Source organism: Salvelinus alpinus, chromosome 19 (genome assembly GCF_045679555.1).
Source record: "Salvelinus alpinus chromosome 19, SLU_Salpinus.1, whole genome shotgun sequence".
In the NCBI taxonomy this organism is placed as follows: Eukaryota; Metazoa; Chordata; class Actinopteri; order Salmoniformes; family Salmonidae; genus Salvelinus; species Salvelinus alpinus.
Window position 1 is genome coordinate 41,705,948 of NC_092104.1, and position 22,141 is coordinate 41,728,088.

The 22,141-nt window shown below is 42.2% G+C and overlaps 2 protein-coding genes across 2 annotated transcripts; one reads left to right on the plus strand and one right to left on the minus strand.

Moving 5' to 3' along the window:
- On the minus strand, positions 1-5,277 carry LOC139545649 (putative nuclease HARBI1). Its single transcript, XM_071353630.1, has 10 exons — positions 2,700-5,277; positions 2,548-2,609; positions 2,379-2,465; positions 2,250-2,291; positions 2,008-2,181; positions 1,893-1,928; positions 1,240-1,794; positions 1,055-1,170; positions 847-958; positions 1-752 (listed from the first exon to the last, which is right to left on the minus strand). The coding sequence occupies exons 7-10, from the start codon at positions 1,709-1,711 to the stop codon at positions 382-384; spliced, it is 1,071 nt and encodes a 356-aa protein (XP_071209731.1). The 5' UTR covers positions 1,712-1,794; positions 1,893-1,928; positions 2,008-2,181; positions 2,250-2,291; positions 2,379-2,465; positions 2,548-2,609; positions 2,700-5,277; the 3' UTR covers positions 1-381.
- A 149-nt stretch (positions 5,278-5,426) lies between these two features.
- On the plus strand, positions 5,427-21,917 carry LOC139545647 (long-chain-fatty-acid--CoA ligase ACSBG2-like). Its single transcript, XM_071353628.1, has 15 exons — positions 5,427-5,562; positions 8,210-8,284; positions 8,446-8,720; positions 11,665-11,936; positions 13,158-13,246; positions 13,676-13,796; positions 14,372-14,452; positions 14,806-14,955; positions 15,230-15,397; positions 15,580-15,761; positions 16,409-16,642; positions 16,869-17,086; positions 18,441-18,580; positions 18,772-19,015; positions 21,232-21,917. Exons 2-15 carry the CDS (start codon positions 8,220-8,222, stop codon positions 21,315-21,317), a joined length of 2,325 nt encoding a protein of 774 aa, XP_071209729.1. The 5' UTR covers positions 5,427-5,562; positions 8,210-8,219; the 3' UTR covers positions 21,318-21,917.
- The last annotated feature ends 224 nt before the right edge of the window (positions 21,918-22,141 follow it).

Below are 22,141 nucleotides of genomic sequence, written 5' to 3' on the forward strand. Positions count from 1 at the left end.
TAACATTATGTTCCTTTATTGAATAAGGACAAAACAAAGCAGGTAAACCATCAGCTCCTTTCGAAACTGAAGTCACAGTGACTCTACAAGATGGAAAGCACAGAATCCAAGCATATTATACAAAATGATACATACACATTCAAAGGTCTGTATATAACACACCCTGCATGTCTGCACACTAAAATAAATGCAGGACAAATCCATACACATCAACTGAACAGACAAATGAATGGATGCAGTAGCCTCCCTGCAGCCTTGTATTACACACAGTATACCGCACAAACATCATAAGAGGCCAAATTCGTCAAAAAACGAACCCAAAAAAACCCAAATTCCTCTGCCACCGCAGGACATATTTAACCAAAATTGAAAGCACACATACTAACTAAAATAATTCAACACATATTGGTCCCTCAGCAGCCGACCACTGTCGTCATCAGGGAAGATTGCCGGATTGTCCCAGTCCATGGCTGGTGGCACTCTGGGGGCCCTCTCCTTCCTCAGGCAGGCCACATTGTGGAGGACAGCACAAGCCACAGTAATATCACATGCCCTAACAGGGCTGACCCTTAATTTGTGAAGGCAGTGAAAGCGTGCCTTCAGGAGGCCAAAGGTCATTTCAACTCTGGCCCTGGTCCTGGCATGGGCATGGTTGTAGGCCTGCTGTGCTTCCTGGGGGTCTGTGAAAGGTGTCAGGAGAAAAGGCTGGCAGCCATACCCCCTGTCTCCCAGCAACACACCAGAGAATTCACCTGTCAACACAAAATCTCATCATTACTACCTCATAAACACAGTGATATTCTTGACACAGCCATGATGGTTATAAATAGGGGTTGTGTGGCTTACCTTGTGATAGGCACTGATAGATTTCAGAGGCCCGAAAGATTCTGGAGTCATGGACTGAGCCAGGCCATTTTGCCACAACATTGCTGATCACACAGTCAGCATTGCAGACCATCTGAAATCATAAGATGAGGAATATTACACCAATCAATGCACATCACTGGCAATGCAGAGTGTTCGTCAATGGACAATATCAAAAAGTTATGTTCACCTGAACATTAATGCTGTGAAAGGATTTCCTATTCACAAAATCGGCCTCATGGGCACCTGAGGGGGCTTTTATCCTTATGTGTGTGCAGTCCACTGCACCAATGACATTGGGGAAACCTGTCACACAAAGTAATGAGTATCCTACTATGTGTTAACAGTTGTCCTGTAATTTGTAGATCCTCTTACCTGCAATCCTATAGAACTCCTCTTTGATGTCACAGAGTCTTCTGTGGCCAGGGAAGGAGATGAAGACATCTGCTAATGCTTTGATAGCCAGACACACACTCCTTATTGTGCGGCAAATTGTGGCCTTGTTCAGCTGTTCTGCATCCCCCACTGAGTACAGGAAGGCTCCACTAGCAAAAAAGCGCAAGGCCACACAAACCATTTGCTCCACACTCAGTGCATGGCTCCGTGCAGTGCGGTGCTTAATCCTGGGACCCAGTAGTCTGCATAGATACCTGATGCCATCTGCAGAAAACCTGTATCTTTCATATAGATGGTCATCAGGGAAGGCCAGTGGGTCCAACCGGTCCCTGAAGACCCTTTCTCGCCTGAAGGCTCTCCTCAGCACAAGTGCTTCTTCATCCACCACATCTCGCACGAATGGGCATGCCATTGTCAGAGCAGAAAGGAACACACAATTTTGGGCCTTCATATAGGCTAGTGGCCACACCTGGTGCTGGGGGGGTGGGCAAAAGAGGGCGATGCCTTATAACGATGACTTGGTTGTACTGATTGCTGGGAAAATAAAAAAAACCTTAGAAAGATGCCACCGTCCTGTGTGCTCACAATAAGAGCTCATATGTCATGGCTCACTTGACTTTACGAGAATATACCTAATTTTTATTTTGAGCTGTGTCATCTTCTTGGAGCTGGGGGAGGAAAGAAAAATAATGAATAATACATTTGTGTTACAGTTAGCATACAGTGTACATTGAAGGCATATCTCACCTCCCTCTCAAGTTTTTTTATTTCAAGGTCCAGTTTCCTAATTGTCCTCTTTTTTATTTCGGACTCCAGTGCAAGATTTTCCATCTTTTTCTTCTTGTACTGAATGTCTATGTCTGCCAGTTCTATTTGGCGCCGGAGGTGGTTGCCATACAACTTTCTGATAGCTTGTGAGCTCTGTGAACACAATACAATTAGCGCAGCTGGAATTTGGCAGGATGTGGTGTCCTTTTATTAATACGCACTATGTTGCCAGGCTGGTTTTCCCACTATATAGCATCTGGGTCCTGTAAAAGAAATTAGATTTTTTGATTTTGATGAGGACTCCTCACCATTGTAGAGTAAATAGTACTTTCACAGTCTTAACATGATACCTCATGCCTTCTGGAATCCAGAGAGATGGTCTCCTCCTCATCATCGTCTCCATCATGTGCTGTTGCTGCTGCACTGGGGCCTTCACCCTATCACATTTAATCGGATTCATATTGAAGCTAGTAGACAAGACATGCCAGGCCTACAGTATGCCTTTGATGGAGTACTCACTGGATCAGCATCGTCTGGTGCTTGTGCTGGTGGCTCTAACAGGAACACAGTGCTGCCAGACACTGCAAGGCAATAGGTAAACCAAAGTCAGACAGTCCAAATTGATTCAATATGAATGTGGTTGTATCCCATGTAGAGATGGAAGGACATACCTTGAATGAAGCGGGTGGCATCTTGGGAGGGACCTATGCTCGTCTCTTTCCCCCCAGGGATCCCCTCTAAGACGGGCCTGCCTTTATTTAGCTCCAAGGCCATGTCCTCTGCTGGGGTAAGGTCAGCCTTTGGTGACCCACCACCCGTGCCTTGTCTGTGGGTATTCTTTTTCACTGCTAAAACAGTACAGACAATGTGTGAGCAGGCACCTTCTGGGTACAATATATGCTTGTGCTTTGTTAAATATTAGTCAGGGACCATACCATTCTGCAGAATGTTCTTGTATTTGATTTTGACCTGCTGCCATGTCCGTTTTGGCCCGTTCATGTTTAATCTACACACACACACACACACACACACACACACACACATTTAATGGAGTCACACTGCAAAAAATTACTTGGTATTTTTGTCTTGTTTTCAGTAAAAAAAAAAAAAAAATTATCATAGCTTTATACAGTGTGATGGAGTTACTTTACACAATTTCACTCATATCTGCAGTGCATTTCAATTAAAAATTTAACCGTTTCATAATTACAGTACAACTGCATTTTTGGAGATGTGAATTAAATATTTGAATTGTAATTGTGATGTTTCAGCGGAGCGGTGAGTGTGTAATTGTGCACTACTTACGCATTCAGGCGGTCTGCAATACTTTGCCACGCTTTTTCTCTTTGCTTTATCACTGTGGCGGTGTTGCCTTTCTTCTTAATTATATCTTTTACCTCCTCGTATGCCTCCATGAGGATTTGTGCTTCCGACGGGGAAAAGTACGCGGCTCTAGTTGCCATGGTAAATCAGTTAATCTGTGATCTGTGGCGGGGTCTATTTGAGTGAGCCGTGAGCGCGCACCTATCCAGGATTGGTTTCACCTGGCTTAATGAATCCGTGTCTGCTCATCCTGGCTTGGTCTTTGTGCAACCAATTAAACCTGGACGCACATGTTTTGGCTTCATTGAGCTCAGCTGAGTCATTTATCCCGGATGTCTTAATTCTACTTTTGTGCAACAGGCCCCAGACCTTCATACAAACTTGCTATGCTGAATTCTTGACGCACAATCAAACTTGCTGCTATATGCTGCCAGCACGCCCACAATCGAGCCACTCTGGGAAATTTACCGCGTGCTAGTGAACAAGAGCTGTTAGGCTTTTCTCAGAAATATTTTCTCCTTTTTAAGTTCATTAACGTCCATTTCAATCTTATTGACTGTCCCTTTTAGCTTGTTTGTTTGTTTCTCGATTGTCGCATATTTTTCGTCACTCATCTTGAGGCTCGCCTACAATTCTTTTATAATTTTACTGACTAGTTCAAGTATTCCCAGTTTGTCATTTATTGATTTTAACAGATTCCCGGTGGTGAAAAGCTTAAGTCGTCTGTATCCATCAGGGACTCACGTTTTCTTTTGGAGATTGATTCTCCTTGTTTACTCTCCGTCATGTTTGGGTTTTGCTTGTTTTCGTAATATTTTGTCGATACATTTCTCTAGCCATATGATTTGTTTTGTGTCATTATCCAGATTGAAGGTTATTACCCACCAGTACGTGAAGTGCTAATATTTAAAGATATTGAATATTACGTTTTTATCTTGAGGTGATCTGCACTGCTGTGTTCATTCTGCTCTCTTTGATATGTTGATTGATGTAATTGTACAGTTTTCCTGTATGTACAATTTTTTTAAATAAACAAAAATATTTTGAATGTTATTTTTTCCCAAATTAAAGCAAATGTTTTTTTGAGATGTCACAAGCAGGACCCAATTTCATAGACAAGTCTGGCCTATATATAGTTGTTGCTATGTACTATTTTGATATTGTAGCCTTGTTAATATTTCTGTCATATCTCCAGACTTGCTGCGGCAGTGATAAGTGAGGGCAGGTGTGGTGTGACTGGTGGTATGACTAAATGACCTTGGTGACCAGAATATCTGGAGCACGTGGTTGAACTCTCACCTGCATTTACTAAAATGTCCAGCTTCAGATCATTGCAGTTCTCACCTCATACAATTCAACACCCCTCATGACATAACATAAGACTGATACTTTGATCTAAAATACATAATTTAACCACTGGAAATTAAATACAGGTCAATAACAATATATATTAATCTTAGAAAACAACTTAGTTGACATTCATTTGTTACGCTTATTTCAATGCAGAGGTGTTTCACGTTACAACAAGTTGTTGTTGCACAATGTTCTGTGTATCTGTGATCTGTGATCTGTGATCTGTGTATTGTGGGTCAAAGTCTCCTCTTTTCCCATAAACTTTCAGAAGTTATCTTGCTATATCAATTAATGTTACATCCCCATGATTTAGAACTGATAAGGGCTGACACAATAACTTGCTTTAGTCCAGTCAAAATGACCAGTGTCTTGAGCTAAAGTGATGGTTTTACTTCATATTCTTAGAATCAGAAATATGTTTCTCATGAAATGTGTCTTAAAACTGTTTAACATTCACGTAAACAGGCACAGCAATGTCAACACAGGCTTAACTTAGATCCACAGGCTGTAATGTAGTCTGCTACCCCCCACACAGCCTCCTTGTCAGTTTCCAGCATCTACTGCTGCAGAAGGTAACCTTTGTTCAAGTCTACTGGTGGATCGTTAACTAGCTATTTGACCCTCAGGTGTGGGGGAAATTCCGTAATTCCGTAAGAGTGCATACAGACCTGAGTTGGATAGTACTATCCCCCATACATACCTCTACAGGCTTATCAGCTGCTGTCCTGGGTGACAGTCCCACGTTGTGCACATCACATCGATGTCCATCCAAGTTTTCCCTGCACTCTCTCCTGCCAAGGTGATGTCATATAGCACCTGCCTCTGTCTATCCCTGTCTGAACAAAGTCTCTGAACAAGGTAGGATATCTGCTCTGTCTTTATTCAATAGAAAGGTATTATAATATCCTGCTAATATCATGCTTTTTTATGTGTGCTTTCAATTCTTTCACGATAGGCTATTTTTTCATGTGCCAGGCCACCACGTCAATCTACAAATCACAGACAGCTCTTGCAACATGTTCCTACAGTCCTTGCTCACATGTCAGTGGGGAACTAGGGTCAATTGTCTGTCTGTCTCTGTCTGTCTGTCTGTCTGTCTGTCTGTCTGTCTGTCTGTCTGTCTGTCTGTCTGTCTGTCTGTCTGTCTGTCTGTCTGTCTGTCTGTCTGTCTCTGTCTGTCTGTCTGTCTGTCTGTCTGTCTGTCTGTCTGTCTGTCTGTCTGTCTGTCTGTCTGTCTGTCTGTCTGTCTGTCTGTCTGTCCGTCTGTCCGTCTGTCTTGGTATACATTTGTCCGTCTGTCTTGGTTTGTGAAATCAATTTGAAGCAGTTACTGCATTATAAACCTTGGTGAATATTTAGGATGATTTATTCAGCATCTACAGCAAAGCATTGACTGATACTGGGAGGTGTTAAGTTGCCTATAATTACATGTAATTGTCTAACCATTAAAACCAACCTAAACTTTTAGATTGCTTTCTGGTACTGATACAGTAGCCTTCACGGTATAAATCCAATGTAATGTTTGCATTTCAGGGGCAGAGGCATGTTCAGAGTGAAAAGAATTTGACCAGTAACCTAAAATAGCTGCATGCATTGGTTGCCTAATCTATATATAGATATATACATGTGTTCAAAGCAAACAAACAAACATGACCTTGCCTACATCTCAGGACATACATGCAAAAAACATGTTTGAACTAAACTTAACCAAGCAGGTTCCTCTGGTTTTAATGTTTTGCCAACAGGCTCAGGCTTATTCTTTATTGTCTTGTTAAAGCCAACACAAACAGTGCTAGCCTGGGTCACTCTAGAGCTGATGCTGCTGGAGAGATACACACATACTAAAATATATTTCAATATTTGAAATGGACAGCTCATTACTTGATGGGTTGAGGCCTTGCTCATGTAGGAACATAGATACAGAATTGTATATTTTTGTGTCAATTTGCTACCTGTTTAGAGGTAATCTGTTAAAGGCCCAGTGCAGTCAAAAACTTGATGTATCTGTGTTTTATATATATTTACACACTATGAGTATGGAATAATACAGTGAAATTGTGAAATTGTTGATATGCCCTTTTAGGGTTTGAAAAGACCGCCTGGAATTTCAGCCTGTTTTGGTGGGATAGAGTGTTGACCTGCCTGCCCTGGTGGCATCACCAGGCAGTAAATAGACCAATGAGAAAGAGTTCCAATCCTCTCTGCTAATAACAGCTAGTTTTTAGTTTTCCCCTCCCACTTAGACCACTCACAGACAGTCCTATCAAATTTCTTGCTTGAGAAATTGCTCTTGCTGAGAAGCTATTTTTGTTCATTTTTTTTAAAACCACTTCTAATCACATTAAGGTGCTTAATTGTTACCCAGAAGTTATTTGATATTGAGATAAAAATGTGTGCATTGATCCTTTAAGAGCGCATAGAGATTCTATCCAACTATCTATTACAGTTCATTGTTTTTTTTGCAGAAACATCAGTAAGCACTAATGTTTGCAGCATTCTGTGCAAAAGTTCAGTGTTTACTTTGCCACATAACTTAGGCAATTGTTTTGCAATTCTGATTCACTTTTGCCCGAGAGACATTTTGACCATAGTTATCTGATCTATCTGGACGGGTCTTCTGTTCTTTTCTTGTTGAAGTCGTGAAACAAAACAATGTCCTCATGAACCAGATAAAAATGCTATATCACTGTTATGAGCTCTGTCTCAATATTTTAACTACTTGTTTGGAATTTGAAGTGACAGCATCCATTTTTCTCTCTCCATACATGTTTAGCAGCTTCTTGGCAATATGGTATGCTCAAGGCATGTCATCATTATGACTGTCATAGCTAAACTAGAGCAGATATGTGTGAAAATTGTCTTCAATTTCAAGATAAAACACAAGATGGCATAATTTCACTGACATTTTTCATCATAGGCTGATTGACATCATGTCAGAGATAATGATGAGGAATTATGGTCAAGTAACCCAACATGATACTCTATGTGCACTACATGCTTTGGGCCTATGTTGTATTTGAGACATGTAAAAAACCAATACATTTACTATGTGTGCCTGGGGAGATAACTACTGTACAGGACCTTGACTGAAATCTGCCTTTGAAGATAAGACAAAAAAGGGGTTTTCAGCAGAAATACCCACTCTTTCTCAGTCACTTTCTAATTTAAAAATCAACCGTCTTGGTGTAACCTACTATATTTAAGTGAAAGATTGTAAAAAGCTCTGCAAATGGTTCTAGGTTTTTGGTACAAACCCTTTAATTTCGCCATTCGTTATCAATCGAACTAAGCAGCTATTGACACACTACCCCTGACGCTGTCATGTTGCAATAGCCACTCATATAAAGATCCAGGAGGTTACACTTTTTCTCTTGAATTAGTAGAATATCAGGAGCCTTTGCACAAACTATTTAGAGATTTTATTCATTTGATATTGAAAGCTTGTTCATCATGATCTAGTGGTTCCTGCACATCCAATGGAGATAATGTACGTCTTTTATTGAAGCAATTACAAGATGTCTGAACAAGAGGATTCCATTGTCCTCAATGGGGTTCCTGTCGCAGAGAAGAGTTCTGAGAGGTATGTGGATTTATAGTAATCTTCTATGCTGGAGAACAAATTCTGACAGGACAGTTGAAGTACCAGTTTATAATTGCTAAATATTCACCAAATAATGGTATAGTATTTTATGAGTGAGTGTTTCTTTAAAGCATATTTTATTTTCATGTGCTTCATTCTAGTTGTGTGAGTGACACTCCTCTTGGCGAAACCGAACAGTTACCACCAGTCGCCAAACTCCAACAGAACAGAAACCATTCCAGTCCCCTTGTCAATGGAGGAGTAGTAGACAATCCACAGCCAAACTCTGAGTCCGAGTCAGATAGAGAGGGCGAAGACAGCCAGGAGACAACTGCTGTAGAACCTGCAATGATAACCCCAGCAAGCATACCTGAAACACCAGCCAAACCACCCAGATCACCTGGACTAGAGGGACCTCAATGGGATCCTATCTCAGGTAATAGCAGTTTATGGTGATCATAGGTAGAGCCAAGAGTTTTTTTATAGGATATGGACTCAACTTAACTGAAACAGATCAGATGTTTATCACCTACAAGAGGAACATGATTATGTTTTGTTCATAATACAGCAGTTATAAAGAAACTTGTGGAACAGGTTGACAGAAATGTGCCTAAAAAGCATAATCAGTTCAAGGTTACAGTTATTCTTACCTTTGAGGAAATGTGTTATTTAATCTCTTGAGGAAGAAAATGATTTACCTGTCCCCCATTGCATGATTTTGATCAATCAACCGTTTCTATTTAATCAGAGCCAGTTTCACCACGCAAACCTGATTGGTGGGTAGACAGGGACATTCCATAGCTTCCTCTATTCTCTGAGTCAATATGATACAGGCATCCCAGCTCTAGTTAAGAGGGTTCAAATGGTTATGCTTCACACTGAGACAGCGAAGGAGGGTGGGATATAGTCCAGTCTGATTCTCAGAAATAGCCACACATCCTGACTTCTGTTTTATTTAACCCTTATTTTACAAGGTAAGTTCACTGAGAACACATTCTCATTCTGTACCTGCCTGCGGTCCACTGAGTTCTTGTGGGGACAGGGCAGGGGAATACTAGTCTTTGAGATTACTTCATAAACTACCACTGATGGCAGGAAACTGCTGCCCCTGCTGTCCCCATACTACAAGTGGTCAGATGACACGGATGCTACGCTACAGTACTGTTATACTAGCACAGACTGGAATATGTTCCGGGTTATATCCAATGGCATTGAGGAGTATACCACCTTAGTCATTGGCTTCATCAATAAGTGCATCGACGACGTCATCCCCACAGTGACCATACGTACATATCCCAACCAGAAGCCATGGATTACAGGCAACATCCACATCGAGCTAAAGGCTAGAGCTGCCGCTTTCAAGGAGTGGGACACTAATCCAGACGCCTAGAAGAAATCCCGCTATGCCCTCAGACGATCCATCAAACAAGCGAAGCGTCAATGCAGGATTGAGATTGAATCCTATTACACCGGCTCTGACGCTCATTGGATGTGTCAGGGCTTGAAAACTATTACGGACTACAAAGGGAAACCCAGACGCGAGCTGCCCAGTGACGCGAGCCTACCAGACGAGCTAAATGCCTTTTATGCTTTCCTCGAGGCAAGCAACACTGAAGCATGCATGAGAGCACCAGCTGTTCTGGATGACTGTGTAATAACGCTCTCGGTAGCCGATGTTAGCAAGACCGTTAAACAGGTAAACATTCACAAAGCCGCGTGGCCAGATGACTTACCAGGACGTGTACTCAAAGCATGCGTGGACCAACTGACTGGTGTCTTCACTGACATTTTCAACCTTTCCCTGACCGAGTCTGTAATACCTACATGTTTCAAACAGACCACCATTGTCCCTGTGCCCAAGAAAGCGAAGGTAACCTGCCTAAATGATTACTGCCCCGTAGCACTCACGTCGGTATCCAGGAAGTGCTTTGAAAGGCTGGTCATGGCTCAAATCAACAGCATCCTCCCGGATACCCTAGACCCACTCCAATTCGCATACCGCCTCAACAGATCAACAGATTACGCAATCTCAATCGCACTCCACACTGCCCTTTCCCACCTGGACAAAAGGAACACCTATGTGAGAATGCAGTTCATTGACTACAGCTCAGCGTTCAACACCATAGTGCCCACGAAGCTCATCACTAAGCTAAGGACCCTGGGACTAAACACCTCCCTCTGCAACTGGATCCTGGACTTCCTGATGGGCCACCCCCAGGTGGTAAGGCTAGGCAACAACATGTCTGCCACGCTGATCCTCAACACGGGGGCCCCTCAGGGGTGTGTACTTAGTCCCCTCCTGTACTCCCTGTTCACCCACGACTGTGTGGCCAAACAATACTCCAACACCATCATTAAGTTTGCTGACGACACAACAGTGGTAGGCCTGATCACTGACAACGATGAGACAGCCTATAGGGAGGAGGTCAGAGAACTGGCAGTGTGGTGCCAGGACAACAACTTCTCCCTCAATGTGAGCAAGACAAAGGAGCTGATCGTGGACTACAGGAAAAGGCGGTGCAAACAGGCCCTTATTAACATCAACGGGGCTGTAGTGGAGTGGGTCGAGAGTTTCAAGTTCCTTGGTGACAACATTACCAAAGATCTATTATGGTCCGAACACACCAATCAGTCATGAAGAGGGCACGACAAAACCTTTTCCCCCTCAGGAGACTGAAAAGATTTGGCATGGGTCCCCAGATCCTCAAAAAGTTCTACAGCTGCACCATCGAGAGCATCTTGACCGATTGCATCACCGCTTGATATGGCACTGCTCGGCATCTGACCGTAAGGCACTACAGAGGGGACTAAGCTTCCTGCAGTCCAGGACCTATATAATAGGTGGTGTCAGAGGAAAGCCCATAAAATTGTCAGAGACTCCAGTCACCCAAGTCATAGACTGTTTTCTCTGCTACCGCATGGCAAGCGGTGCTGGAGCGCCAAGTCTAGAACCAAAAGGCTCCTTAACAGCTTCTACCCCCAAGCCATAAGACTGCTGAACAATTAATCAAATGGCCACCGGACTATTACATTGACCCCCCGCCCCTCCTCCATTTGTTTTGTACACTGCTGCTACTCGCTGTTTATTGTCTATGCATAGTCACTTCACCCCTACCTATATGTACAAATTACCTCTAACCCGTACCCCTGCACACTGACTCGGTACCGGTACCCCCTGTATATAGCCTCGTTATTGTTATGTTATTGTGTTACTTTTTATTATTTTTTACTTTAGTGTATTTGGTAAATATTTTCTTAACTCTTCTTGAACTGTACTGTTGGTTAAGGGCTTGTAAGTAAGCATTTCACGCTAAGGTCTACACTTGTTGTATTCGACGCATGTGACAAATTATGTTTGATTTGATTTGATTTCACTACAGGTGCCTTGGTTACCCTGAAGCTGTCGGATGTGTCTCTGGCCCCAGCGGAGCAGCTCTGGTGCTCCTTTAGGGATCAGGCGGTCAAGCTGAGGATGACCGAGACAGGGCTGGGCTGCAAGGCCCCCATTACCGTCCACCAGATGTTCCTGGAGACGGTGGAGAGCTATGGAGACCTGCCTGCACTGGCATCTAAGAAGGAGGGGCAGTGGGTCACCCTGACCTGGAGGGAGTATTACCAGCAGTGCCGAGTGGCGGCCAAGAGCTTCCTTAAGGTCTGTTTATTGATGTAGTTGTTGTGTCAGTGTCTGTGCTCTTTAGTTGCTCTCTGTTCTATGCTTGCGTGGAATTTAATGGAAAAGGATCTCTCAAAGTTCTATGTTATGATGTACTTTTACCAGGATGTGTTCTGCATTTTTTAGTGGCTGTATCTATACAGAGGCGTATGAGTATTTTTGAACTTTGCCAGTGAATTCTAATGAAGATCTGTTAACATCACTGAAAACTGGCAGCCACGAGAGCCAAATTTGTCCAGCGGGTGGTTTTATTTGGCCCCAGCGGGTGGTTTTATTTGGCCCCAGCGGGTGGTTTTATTTGGCCCCCCAAATTTTCTAAGCTAAAAAAAATATATGTAGATTAGTATTATATGTCTTTGTTTCATTGTTGGAAATAAGGCTGTAAAAACTCCAGGAAATGAGCGCTAAGTGAAATTAACTTAAGAAATCTGTTCCCAAGTACTCCCACAGATAATAGAGAGACGCGTGATCGTATACAAATGTAAGCAAGGTTTGAAATTATTATGTTTTAGTCAAACATATCTGTTTGGGCTTCTTGCAGTCAATCTGCAGTCTACAAATGATTTGTCATTTTAATTCTTTAAAATTTGACATTTTAGTCATTTAGCAGACGCTCTTATCCAGAGCAACTTACATTAGTGAGTGCATTCATTTTCATACTTTTCATTATAAACGTGGTGGTTTGAGCTCTGAATGCTGATTGGCTGACAGCCGTGGTATATCACGGCTATGACAAAATATGTATTTTTACTGCTCTAATTACGTTGGTAACCAGTTTATGATAACCATAAGGCACTTCAGGGGTTTGTTTTATATGTCCAATATACCACGGCTAAGGGCCTTATAGCTTAATTTAAAAAATTGGCTCAAGGCTGAATCTAGTTGATGATCCCTGGGCTATGGACTATTTAGAATGTTACCTCCAGAGAAAGGGGATTATGAATATTTACACAGCAGAAATCATTTCATTTTTCTCCCATTGCCATGTCTGTCTCCTTGTAAGAATGGTGCTGGTGAAAACCAACACTTGGCTGTGTTAGATTCAATGCTTAAGTTACGTCTCCAGTGTCAAGGAGAGGCTATAAACTGGAGTAGTTTTCAAAGCATCACGTAGGTCGACAGTAAATGAGGCCGTGTGCCACGTTCTTATTGATTATAAATGTTTCTTTCGGACTCTTTCTCTTCCTCCCTCTACTGTAGTTGGGGCTGGAGCGTTACCATGGTGTCGGTATTCTGGGCTTTAACTCTCCAGAGTGGTTCATCTCAGACATTGGCTGTATCCTGGCTGGGTAATAATAACAACATTTGACTTCTGCTTTTAACCCCTCTGAAAGACACACATACATACACAGGTTTTTGGAGAGGTGCAGGGGGGCTGCCACACTGGGTACCTGGGGAGATGTTGTTGTGGGGTGGTAAGTGCCTTGCTCAAGGGAACAACGGCAGGCCAAATCTTTTCCCGTCAGACCCGGAATTTGAACTGGCAACCCTCCGGTTACTGGCGCACCTCTCTAACCGCTAGACTACCTGCCACCCCTATCATTATACATCTAGCATGCACTATCTTACCATGCACTACCCTGCACTATTGTTCATACTGTAAATGCTGTGTGACTTGGACAACCAGCTGCTTCCTCATAGAAAGTATTCATCACACACAGCAATCACAGTCTAAACCGCCTCAATAAGAAGGTTGTTTGATGTGTGTTGTGTGCCAGGGGTTTTGCTGCAGGCATCTACACCACCAACTCCCCTGAGGCATGTCAGTATGTAGCAGACAACTGTGAGGCCAACGTCATTGTGGTGGAGAACCACAAACAACTCCTCAAAATCCTCCAGGTGAGACCCCATAACACATACTGAACTATACGTTTGCCCTGGTTGTGTCTGCCAATAAAATACAAAATAAATGTCCACAACTCCCATTGTGATTTAAAAAGACGCAGAAAAAATATGTTTAGATCTGAGTTGGATCTTCGTCAGGTGATACACAACTGTGAAACACACTTACTTAAATAACCTCTAGAGGCATGTGCATCTGGTCAGTTGACTACATCCAGCCAATTGAATACATATGACACATTAACATCACAATGAATTACACACATAAGGAAAAACATGAATACATTTTGGTTTGTTTATCCATGTCAAGTAATATACAGTAGGTGTGCAATAGATTTTAAAACCGGGTGAGACAAATGCGTCAATCATTTTGTATACAATAATATATGGAGAAAACGGAAAAATACCAATAGCCATCGAACCTATGCACAGAATTATGCAAATAATATTTTTTTTAAAGAATTAATCCAATACTGTGCTGTTTTATTTGTAAGTAGATCAAGTGAAAATGTTTTTTGTTTTTGTTCCAAAATTATTCATTCTAAAATTCCTACTTTGTCCATACCTTTCAGATTAAGGACGAGCTTCCACACTTGAAAGCTATCGTTCAGTACAAGGATGAACTGCAACAGAAGCTGCCAAACTTGTACACTGTAAGTTTGCATCAAAAGAATCTCTATTAACAAGATCAAGTTTAGCCAGCTGGAAAAAAACATTATTTATTTGCCTAATAGATAGCAATGTTAGAGTAGCACGCATTATTTCCTAGAATATTTCCTAGAATATTTCCTTTCCTACACTGTAACTGTGAGACTGTTAATCCATTCACATTACTGAGCCAAGTCGAGCTGCACTGGGCTGGCTTTGTTACACATCCACCATTGTTGTTGGAACCCGTCTGAAAAGGATCATGTGAATAGAAAATATCCAAGCCAGCACAGTACGATTCAGATTGGCTCTGTAATGTGATTCAGGTGTTACTGACTCAACCTCTGTCCTCCTACAGTGGGCTGAGTTTATGAAGCTGGGTGAGGAGGTGCCTGATGAACAGCTGAATGCTGTGGTGGACAGTCAGAGGGCTAACCAGTGTTGTACGCTCATCTACACCTCTGGAACCACAGGCAACCCCAAAGGGGTCATGCTGAGTCATGACAATGTGAGTAATCCTATTGAGGAAAAAGCTCTATATTTACATGTACATTTACTGTACTGCAGTATCCAGCTGGCCTCCCCTTCATCCTCACAGAATGTGGTGGCTCTCTCAGACACATTACAGTAGTACTATATGGTGGAGATAGCTCTGGGGCCACTGAGCACTGGATACAGTATGTGAAAAAGTCACAATTTTGTCCATGTATTCTTCACGGCAAGGACAAACAAAAACGTAGTGTATAGTTTTTCCTCTAAGTGGTGACCGACTCTCTCCTCAGATCACTTGGACTTCAAATGCGGCGGGCACCATGCCAGATCTGAAACATGGTGAGGAGGTGGTGGTGAGCTATCTGCCCCTGAGCCATGTAGCTGCCCAGGTCAATGACATGTGGATCGCCATGAGATTCGCAGCGGTGACGTATTTCGCAGAACCAGACGCCCTGAAGGTCAGAATCCATAACTATTATACTACAATGGATGGGTGATGTGCATTACTTTCCTCTCAAAATGCTATTTACATTGGGAACAATTGATTGAATTGTGGTGGTTTGGTTTTGACTTGATTGGGAAGGGTGGGACGGGAGTAACTTGATATGACTTGATAACCAGTAACAATATGATTTCATAGGGCTCTTTGGGGACTACTCTGAAAGAGGTGCGCCCCACCAGTTTCCTGGGAGTTCCCCGTGTGTGGGAGAAGATGCAGGAGAAGATGAAAGCCATTGGTGCCAAGTCCTCTGGAATGAGGAAAAGAGTGGCAGACTGGGCTAAATCCATCGGATTGCAAGCCAGCTACAGTGCCATGAATGGGTAAGGATTTAGCTCAGGTTCTTGTTGTTCAATCAAACCCGTACTTCAGAAATAATGCAGATTTTCAGTGCATCAAATTTCACCCATAGACATGATCTTATCAATAACAATAAAAAAAAAACATACAACCTCACTCATGCCCAAATAGCATTTTTTTTGTATTCTAAACTAGATAAAATTCCAGCCAAGTTTGGCGACTAGTAAGTATTTTTTAAACCTCCCGCTTTGGGCTGGATGTGTCAATTTGTTTTGTTCATACATGCATAATCTATGAGCAGAATTACTGTCTTACCTCAGTTAGCCAGCAAACCCCTAGTTTATTTACTGGAAGCTTTGCAGCGCCATTTTCCCTACATTTTCCACCACGTGGGCCAGGCCCCTAGCAATTTGAGTTCCAGCCAATCAGCCCCTCACCATTTGAGTGACAGCTAGCAAGATGCACATACAGCAAAACGAGAGACAGCGAGCAATATTGTGGTGCACACATCGGCACATAAGTGATGTAGTACACAATTTTTGGGGACCGCTTTTGGCTCGTGAGTGCCACTTTCAGAACTACTGCTTAAAAAGTATACAAAGGTAACAGAGAATCTCTTTAATCTTTTACACCATGTGTGGTATTCCTCCTTGTTTGTTGTGGATTCCAGAGAGAACCTGTTGCCATGGGGCTTCATGCTGGCAAACAACCTGGTTTTTAAGAAGGTTCACTGGGCCATGGGCCTGGATCGCTGCAGGAACTGCTTAACAGGGGCCGCACCCATCACTAGGGAGACCCTGGAGTATTTCATGAGCCTTCGCCTCCCCTTGTATGAGCTGTATGGGATGAGTGAAAGCACCGGCCCTCACACCATCTCCTGGGAGAATAACTTCAAGATCATGAGGTCAGCAACTGGGAAACTAGGATGTCCACTGCCATTTGTAATGACTGTTTACATTCATTAATTTGTAGTTGACAAAGCTAGCATTGTGATAGCAAAACATGAATTGATACCGATAAGCCATCAGATATAAAAGTGACATTTAATACATTCTTGCTTTGCGGTCTCACCGTATAAAGAATTGACAGAAAACTGTCAAAAACCAAAAATATCTTGATGTTGTCCTCAGCTGTGGAAAGGTGGTGAATGGCTGCCAGACAAAGTTGGACAAGCCAGATGAGGATGGGAATGGTGAGATCTGTTTCTGGGGGCGTCATGTGTTCATGGGCTACCTGAACGAGCCAGAAAAGACCGAGGAGGCCTTGGACCAGCAGGGCTGGCTGCACTCTGGAGACCTGGGCAAGCACGACAAGGACAACTTCCTGTTCATCACAGGGAGGATAAAGGGTATAGTACTTAGAGTAGTGATGCTAGGCGGGTGGGTGCTGCCCGCACCTGCCCGCCTAGCATCACTACTCTGGATGGTTCTGACTTAGAATATGTGGACAACTATAAATACCTAGGTGTCTGGCTAGACTGTAACCTCTCCTTCCAGACTCATATTAAGCATCTCCAATCCAAAATGAAATCCAGAATCGGCTTCCTATTTCGCCACAAAGCCTCCTTCACTCATGCTGCCAAACATACCCTTGTAAAACTGACTATCCTGCCGATCCTTGACTTCGGCGATGTAATTTACAAAATAGCCTCCAACATTCTACTCAGCAAATTGGATGCAGTCTATCACAGTGGCATCCGTTTTGTCACCAAAGCCCCATATACTATCCACCATTGCGACCTGTATGCTCTCGTTGGCTGGTTCTCGCTACATATTCACTGCCAAACCCTCTGGCTCCAGGTCATCTATAAGTCTTTGCTAGGTAAAGCTCCGCCTTATCTCAGCTCCCTGGTCACCATAGCAACACCCACCCGTAGCACGCGCTCCAGCAGGTATATTTCACTGGTCATCCCCAAAGCCAACACCTCCTTTGGCCGCCTTTCCTTCCAGTTCTCTGCTGCCAATGACTGGAAGGAATTGCAAAAATCACTGAAGTTGGAGACTTATATCTCCCTCACTAACTTCAAGCATCAGCTGTCAGAGCAGCTTACCGATCGCTGCAGCTGTACAAAGCCCATCTGTAAATAGCCCATCCAACCAACTACCTACCTCATCCTCATATTATTTTTTCTGCTCTTTTACACACCAGTATTTATACTTGCACATCCTCATCTGCACATCTATCACTCCAGTGTTAATTGCTAAATTGTAATTACTTCGCCACTATGGCCTATTTATTGCCTTACCTCTTTACTTCCTTTGCACACACTGTATACAGATTTTCTATTATGTTATTGACTGTACGTTTGTTTATCCCATGTGTAACTGTGTTGTTGTTTTTGCCGCACTGCTTTGCTTTATCTTGGCCAGGTCGCAGTTGTAAATGAGAACTTGTTCTCAACTGGCCTACCTGGTAAAATAAAGGTGAAATAAAAAAATAAAAAATAAACAGTTTATTTTCTAGATGTACTGTATATAGCCATTACACAACATGGCTGCCAGTGTTGGGTGTTGATGGGAGTAAGATGCTGTTTCCTCAAGACACTGATCTAAGGTCAATTTTGTGTACCTTCCCCTGATCCTAAGTCTGTGCCTAAGGGTAACTCCTGCCTTGAGCCTGGATATACAAGATAATCATTGTTGAACATCATGTAGATCTATGATTTAAATATCTAGCTAAGTATGACATATCTTGTCCTGCAGAGCTGATCATAACAGCAGGAGGAGAGAATATTTCACCTGTGCCCATTGAGGATGCAGTGAAAGCAGAGACCGCCATCATCAGCAACGCAATGTTGCTCGGAGACAAGCTCAAATTCCTCTCTATGATGTTCACACTCAAAGTAAGGCCTCAAACATTAGATGTGGACTGTATTGCCAACTCCTATGTTCATTGGCATACTTTAGAATACTTGCTTTAGAATTATTAAGCAATTCAAATAGAATTATACAGCACAAACAGATCTGTAACCAGGCTCTGTTCAGAAAGACTCCTGGATCACTCCTAACCTTTGACCCTACTCTCCTTCCGTAGTGTGTAGTCGACGACAATGGCGATCCAACGGACGAGCTGACCCCAGAGGCCTTGGCGTTCTGCCAGCAGCGTGGCGTCGTAGCAACCAAGGCCTCTGAGATTATAGCCAGTAAGGAGCCAGCTATTTACAAGGCCATCCAGGAGGGCATAGAGCGCGTAAATGCTAAGGCCAACTCCAACGCCCAGAGGGTCCAGAAGTGGATCATTTTGGACAGAGATTTCTCCATATCCGGGGGAGAACTGGGTGAGTCAGTCAGTGTGAGAAATATATACAGTACCAGTCAAAAGTTTGGACACACCCACTCATTCAAGGATTTTTCTTTATTTGGACTATTTTCTACATTGTAGAATATTAGTGAAGACATCAAAACTATGAAATCACACATATGGAATCATGTAGTAACCAACAAAGTGTTAAACAAATCACTTTATATTTTAGATTCTTCAAAGTAGCCACCCTTTGCCTTGATGACGGCTTTGCACACTCTTGGCATTTTCTCAACTAGCTTCATGAAGAATGCTTTTCCAACAGTCTTGAAGGAGTTCCCACATATGCTGAGCATTTGTTGGCTGCTTTTCCTTCACTCTGCGGTTCAACTCATTCCAAACCATAACCATCTCAATTGGGTTGAGGTTGGGTGATTGTGGAGGCCAGGTCATCTGATGCAACACTCCATCACTCTCCTTCTTGGTCAAATAACCCTTACACAGCCTGGAGGTGTGTTTTTTGGCTCAAGGTCATGTTGAAAAATGAATGATAGTCCCGCTAAGCGCAAACAAGCTGGGATGGCGTATCGCTGCAGAATGCTGTGGTAGCCATGCTGGTTAAGTGTGCCTTGAATTCTAAATAAATCACTGACAGTGTCACCAGCAAAGCACCATCACACCTCCCTATCCATGCTTCACGGTGGGAACCACACATGCGGAGATCATCCGTTCATCTATTCTGTCTCTCACAAAGACACTGCGGTTGGAACCAAAAATCTCAAATTTGTACTCATCAGACCAAAGAACTGATTTCCACCGGTCTAATGTCCATTGCTCATGTTTCTTGGCCCAAGCAAGTCTCTTCTTATTGGTGTCCTTTAGTAGTGGTTTCATTGCAGCAATTCGACCATCGGTCTTCCGAGTTGCGCAGTGGTCTAAGGCACTGCATCTCAGTGCTAGAGGCGTCACTACAGACCCTGGTTTGATTCCAGGTTGTATTTCACCCGGCCATCATTGAGAGTCCCATAGGCCCAGCATCGTCCTGGTTAGGGTTTGGCCTGGGTAGGCCGTCATTGTAAATACGAATTTGCTCTTAACTGACTTGCCTAGTTAAATTAAGGTTAATTAAATAAAGGTCTGATTCACACAGTCTCCTCTGAACAGTTGATGTTGAGATGTGTTTGTTACTTGAACTCTGAAGCATTTATTTGGGTCGCAATCTGAGGTGCAGTTAACTCTATCCTCTGCAGCAGAGGTAACTCTGAGTCTTCCTTTCCTGTAGTGGTCCTTATGAGAGCCAGTTTCATCAAAGCCCTTGATTGTTTTTGCGATTGCACTTGAAGAAACTTTCAAAGTTCTTGAAATTTTCCAGATTGACTGACCTTCATGTCTTAAAGTAATAATGGACTGTCAGTTCCCCTTGCTTATTTGAGCTGTTCTTGCCATAATATGGACTTGGTCTTTTACCAAATAGGGCTATTCTATATACCACCCCTACCTTGTCACAACACAACTGATTGGCTCAAACGCATTAAGATTAACTTTTAACAAGGCTACTTGTTAATTGAAATGCATTCCAGGTGACTACCTCATGAAGCTGGTTGAGAGAATGCCAAGAGTGTGCAAAGCTGTAATCAAGGCAAAGGGTGGCTATTTTGAAGTATTTCAAATATAAAATATATTTTGATTGTCTAAGACTTTTTTGGTTACTACATGATTCCATATGTGTTATTTTATAGTGTTGATGTCTTCACTATTATTCTACAATGTAGAAAATAGTAAAAATAAAGAGAAACCGTTGAATGAGTAGGTGTGTCCAAACTTTTGCTGGTACTGTATATTAAACTAACTTAGATTGTTAAACTAAAGCTAGTCTTGTGATGTTACTGTATGTCATTTTCAATAGATCATTAGCTTTTTCAGAATTTGACACACTTTTACAAAGAACGCCGAGAGAGAAGTAAATGTTTTGCCAGTAATGTTTATCACGCACAATATCTGAAGTGAATCACATACGGTATCTGAAATAAATGTTTTGCCAATAATGTTCATCACGTACAGTATCTGACGAGGCAGTCTTGTGACTGTTTCAAACTAAACAACATTCCCCTGGATACCATTGCATGATATAATCTTTCTTCCAAGCTGTTGAGTACATCAAATGTGATTGGAGCACAGGAAAGAGGGGACACTCACTTTGAGAGCACAGTAAATCTGATGGAATATCCTTTCTTTCTTCAATATTCTCTCCAGGACCTACCATGAAGCTAAAGAGGGGGGTTGTTGTCAAAATGTTCCAGGAGAAAATCAATGCTATTTATGGAATGGCACAAGAATAACAGACGCACTCAAAAAGGACTGGAGAACATTGGACTGTTGTAGTTATTGACCTATTAAATATATCTGCTCTAAATCAATATTTAAGCTGTTTTTATGCACATAAGATTACACAGCAACGATATTAGCACTTTTTTGTAAATAAACCATATAATCATCATTGCCAAATCTAGTGTCCACAACTGTGCAAGCAGTTTGTGCTTCTGGTAAAAAATTTACTGTAATTGCAACCGTAGCAATACTTTCAAAGTCGTATCACTGTCATAGGCTTTTTATTTTATTATTTGTAAAATATATGAACATGTTTGCAAAAAAACACTTATTTTCTCTCAACATGTTCAAGGAGAATCTAAGGACATACCAAGGACAATCATTTAGCAATGCTATATAGTACCAATCACTTTAAGTAAAGGACAATGATACTGAAACATATTATTTTATCATTAATGTTATGTTTGTGATTCCATAAAAATACTATGAATCACAACAATTGTTTTGAATTTTACCCAGTGCTTTTCTGTGTACATGAAGAAATATTTAAATTGAAATGTTTATGTGTTAAATGAACTTGATCAATAAAATCAGAAACGATTTCAAGCCAACAAGCTATTCTGGACAGAAAAAGTAACTTTGGTAGTATCTCACACACACCTTACTTGCTGCTGTCCAAGTTAGTGTCTGTTGTTTCACTGGAACAGCAATTAAAAATCTCCTCATCAGAGAACGGTGCCAGTGATGTGATAGCTATGACTTGATAGAAACCATTTGTGAAGAGGCTTTATACTCCGGAAATATAATTACCATCGGAGGTTCAGCTAAGCTGGGT

What these genes read in the sequence shown, in the direction of transcription:
- LOC139545647 (XM_071353628.1), top strand. Translation starts at nt 8,220, where the DNA reads ATGTCTGAACAAGAGGATTCCATTGTCCTCAATGGGGTTCCTGTCGCA. An exon ending in AGCTGCCAAACTTGTACACT is followed by an intron (nt 14,453 to 14,805) that starts GTAAGTTTGCAT and finishes GTCCTCCTACAG; the next exon opens with TGGGCTGAGTTTATGAAGCT. An exon ending in CATATCCGGGGGAGAACTGG is followed by an intron (nt 19,016 to 21,231) that starts GTGAGTCAGTCA and finishes TATTCTCTCCAG; the next exon opens with GACCTACCATGAAGCTAAAG.
- LOC139545649 (XM_071353630.1), bottom strand. Translation starts at nt 1,711, where the DNA reads ATGAAGGCCCAAAATTGTGTGTTCCTTTCTGCTCTGACAATGGCATGC. An exon ending in TTCACAGCATTAATGTTCAG is followed by an intron (nt 959 to 1,054) that starts GTGAACATAACT and finishes TTATGATTTCAG; the next exon opens with ATGGTCTGCAATGCTGACTG. An exon ending in CTATCAGTGCCTATCACAAG is followed by an intron (nt 753 to 846) that starts GTAAGCCACACA and finishes TTGTGTTGACAG; the next exon opens with GTGAATTCTCTGGTGTGTTG.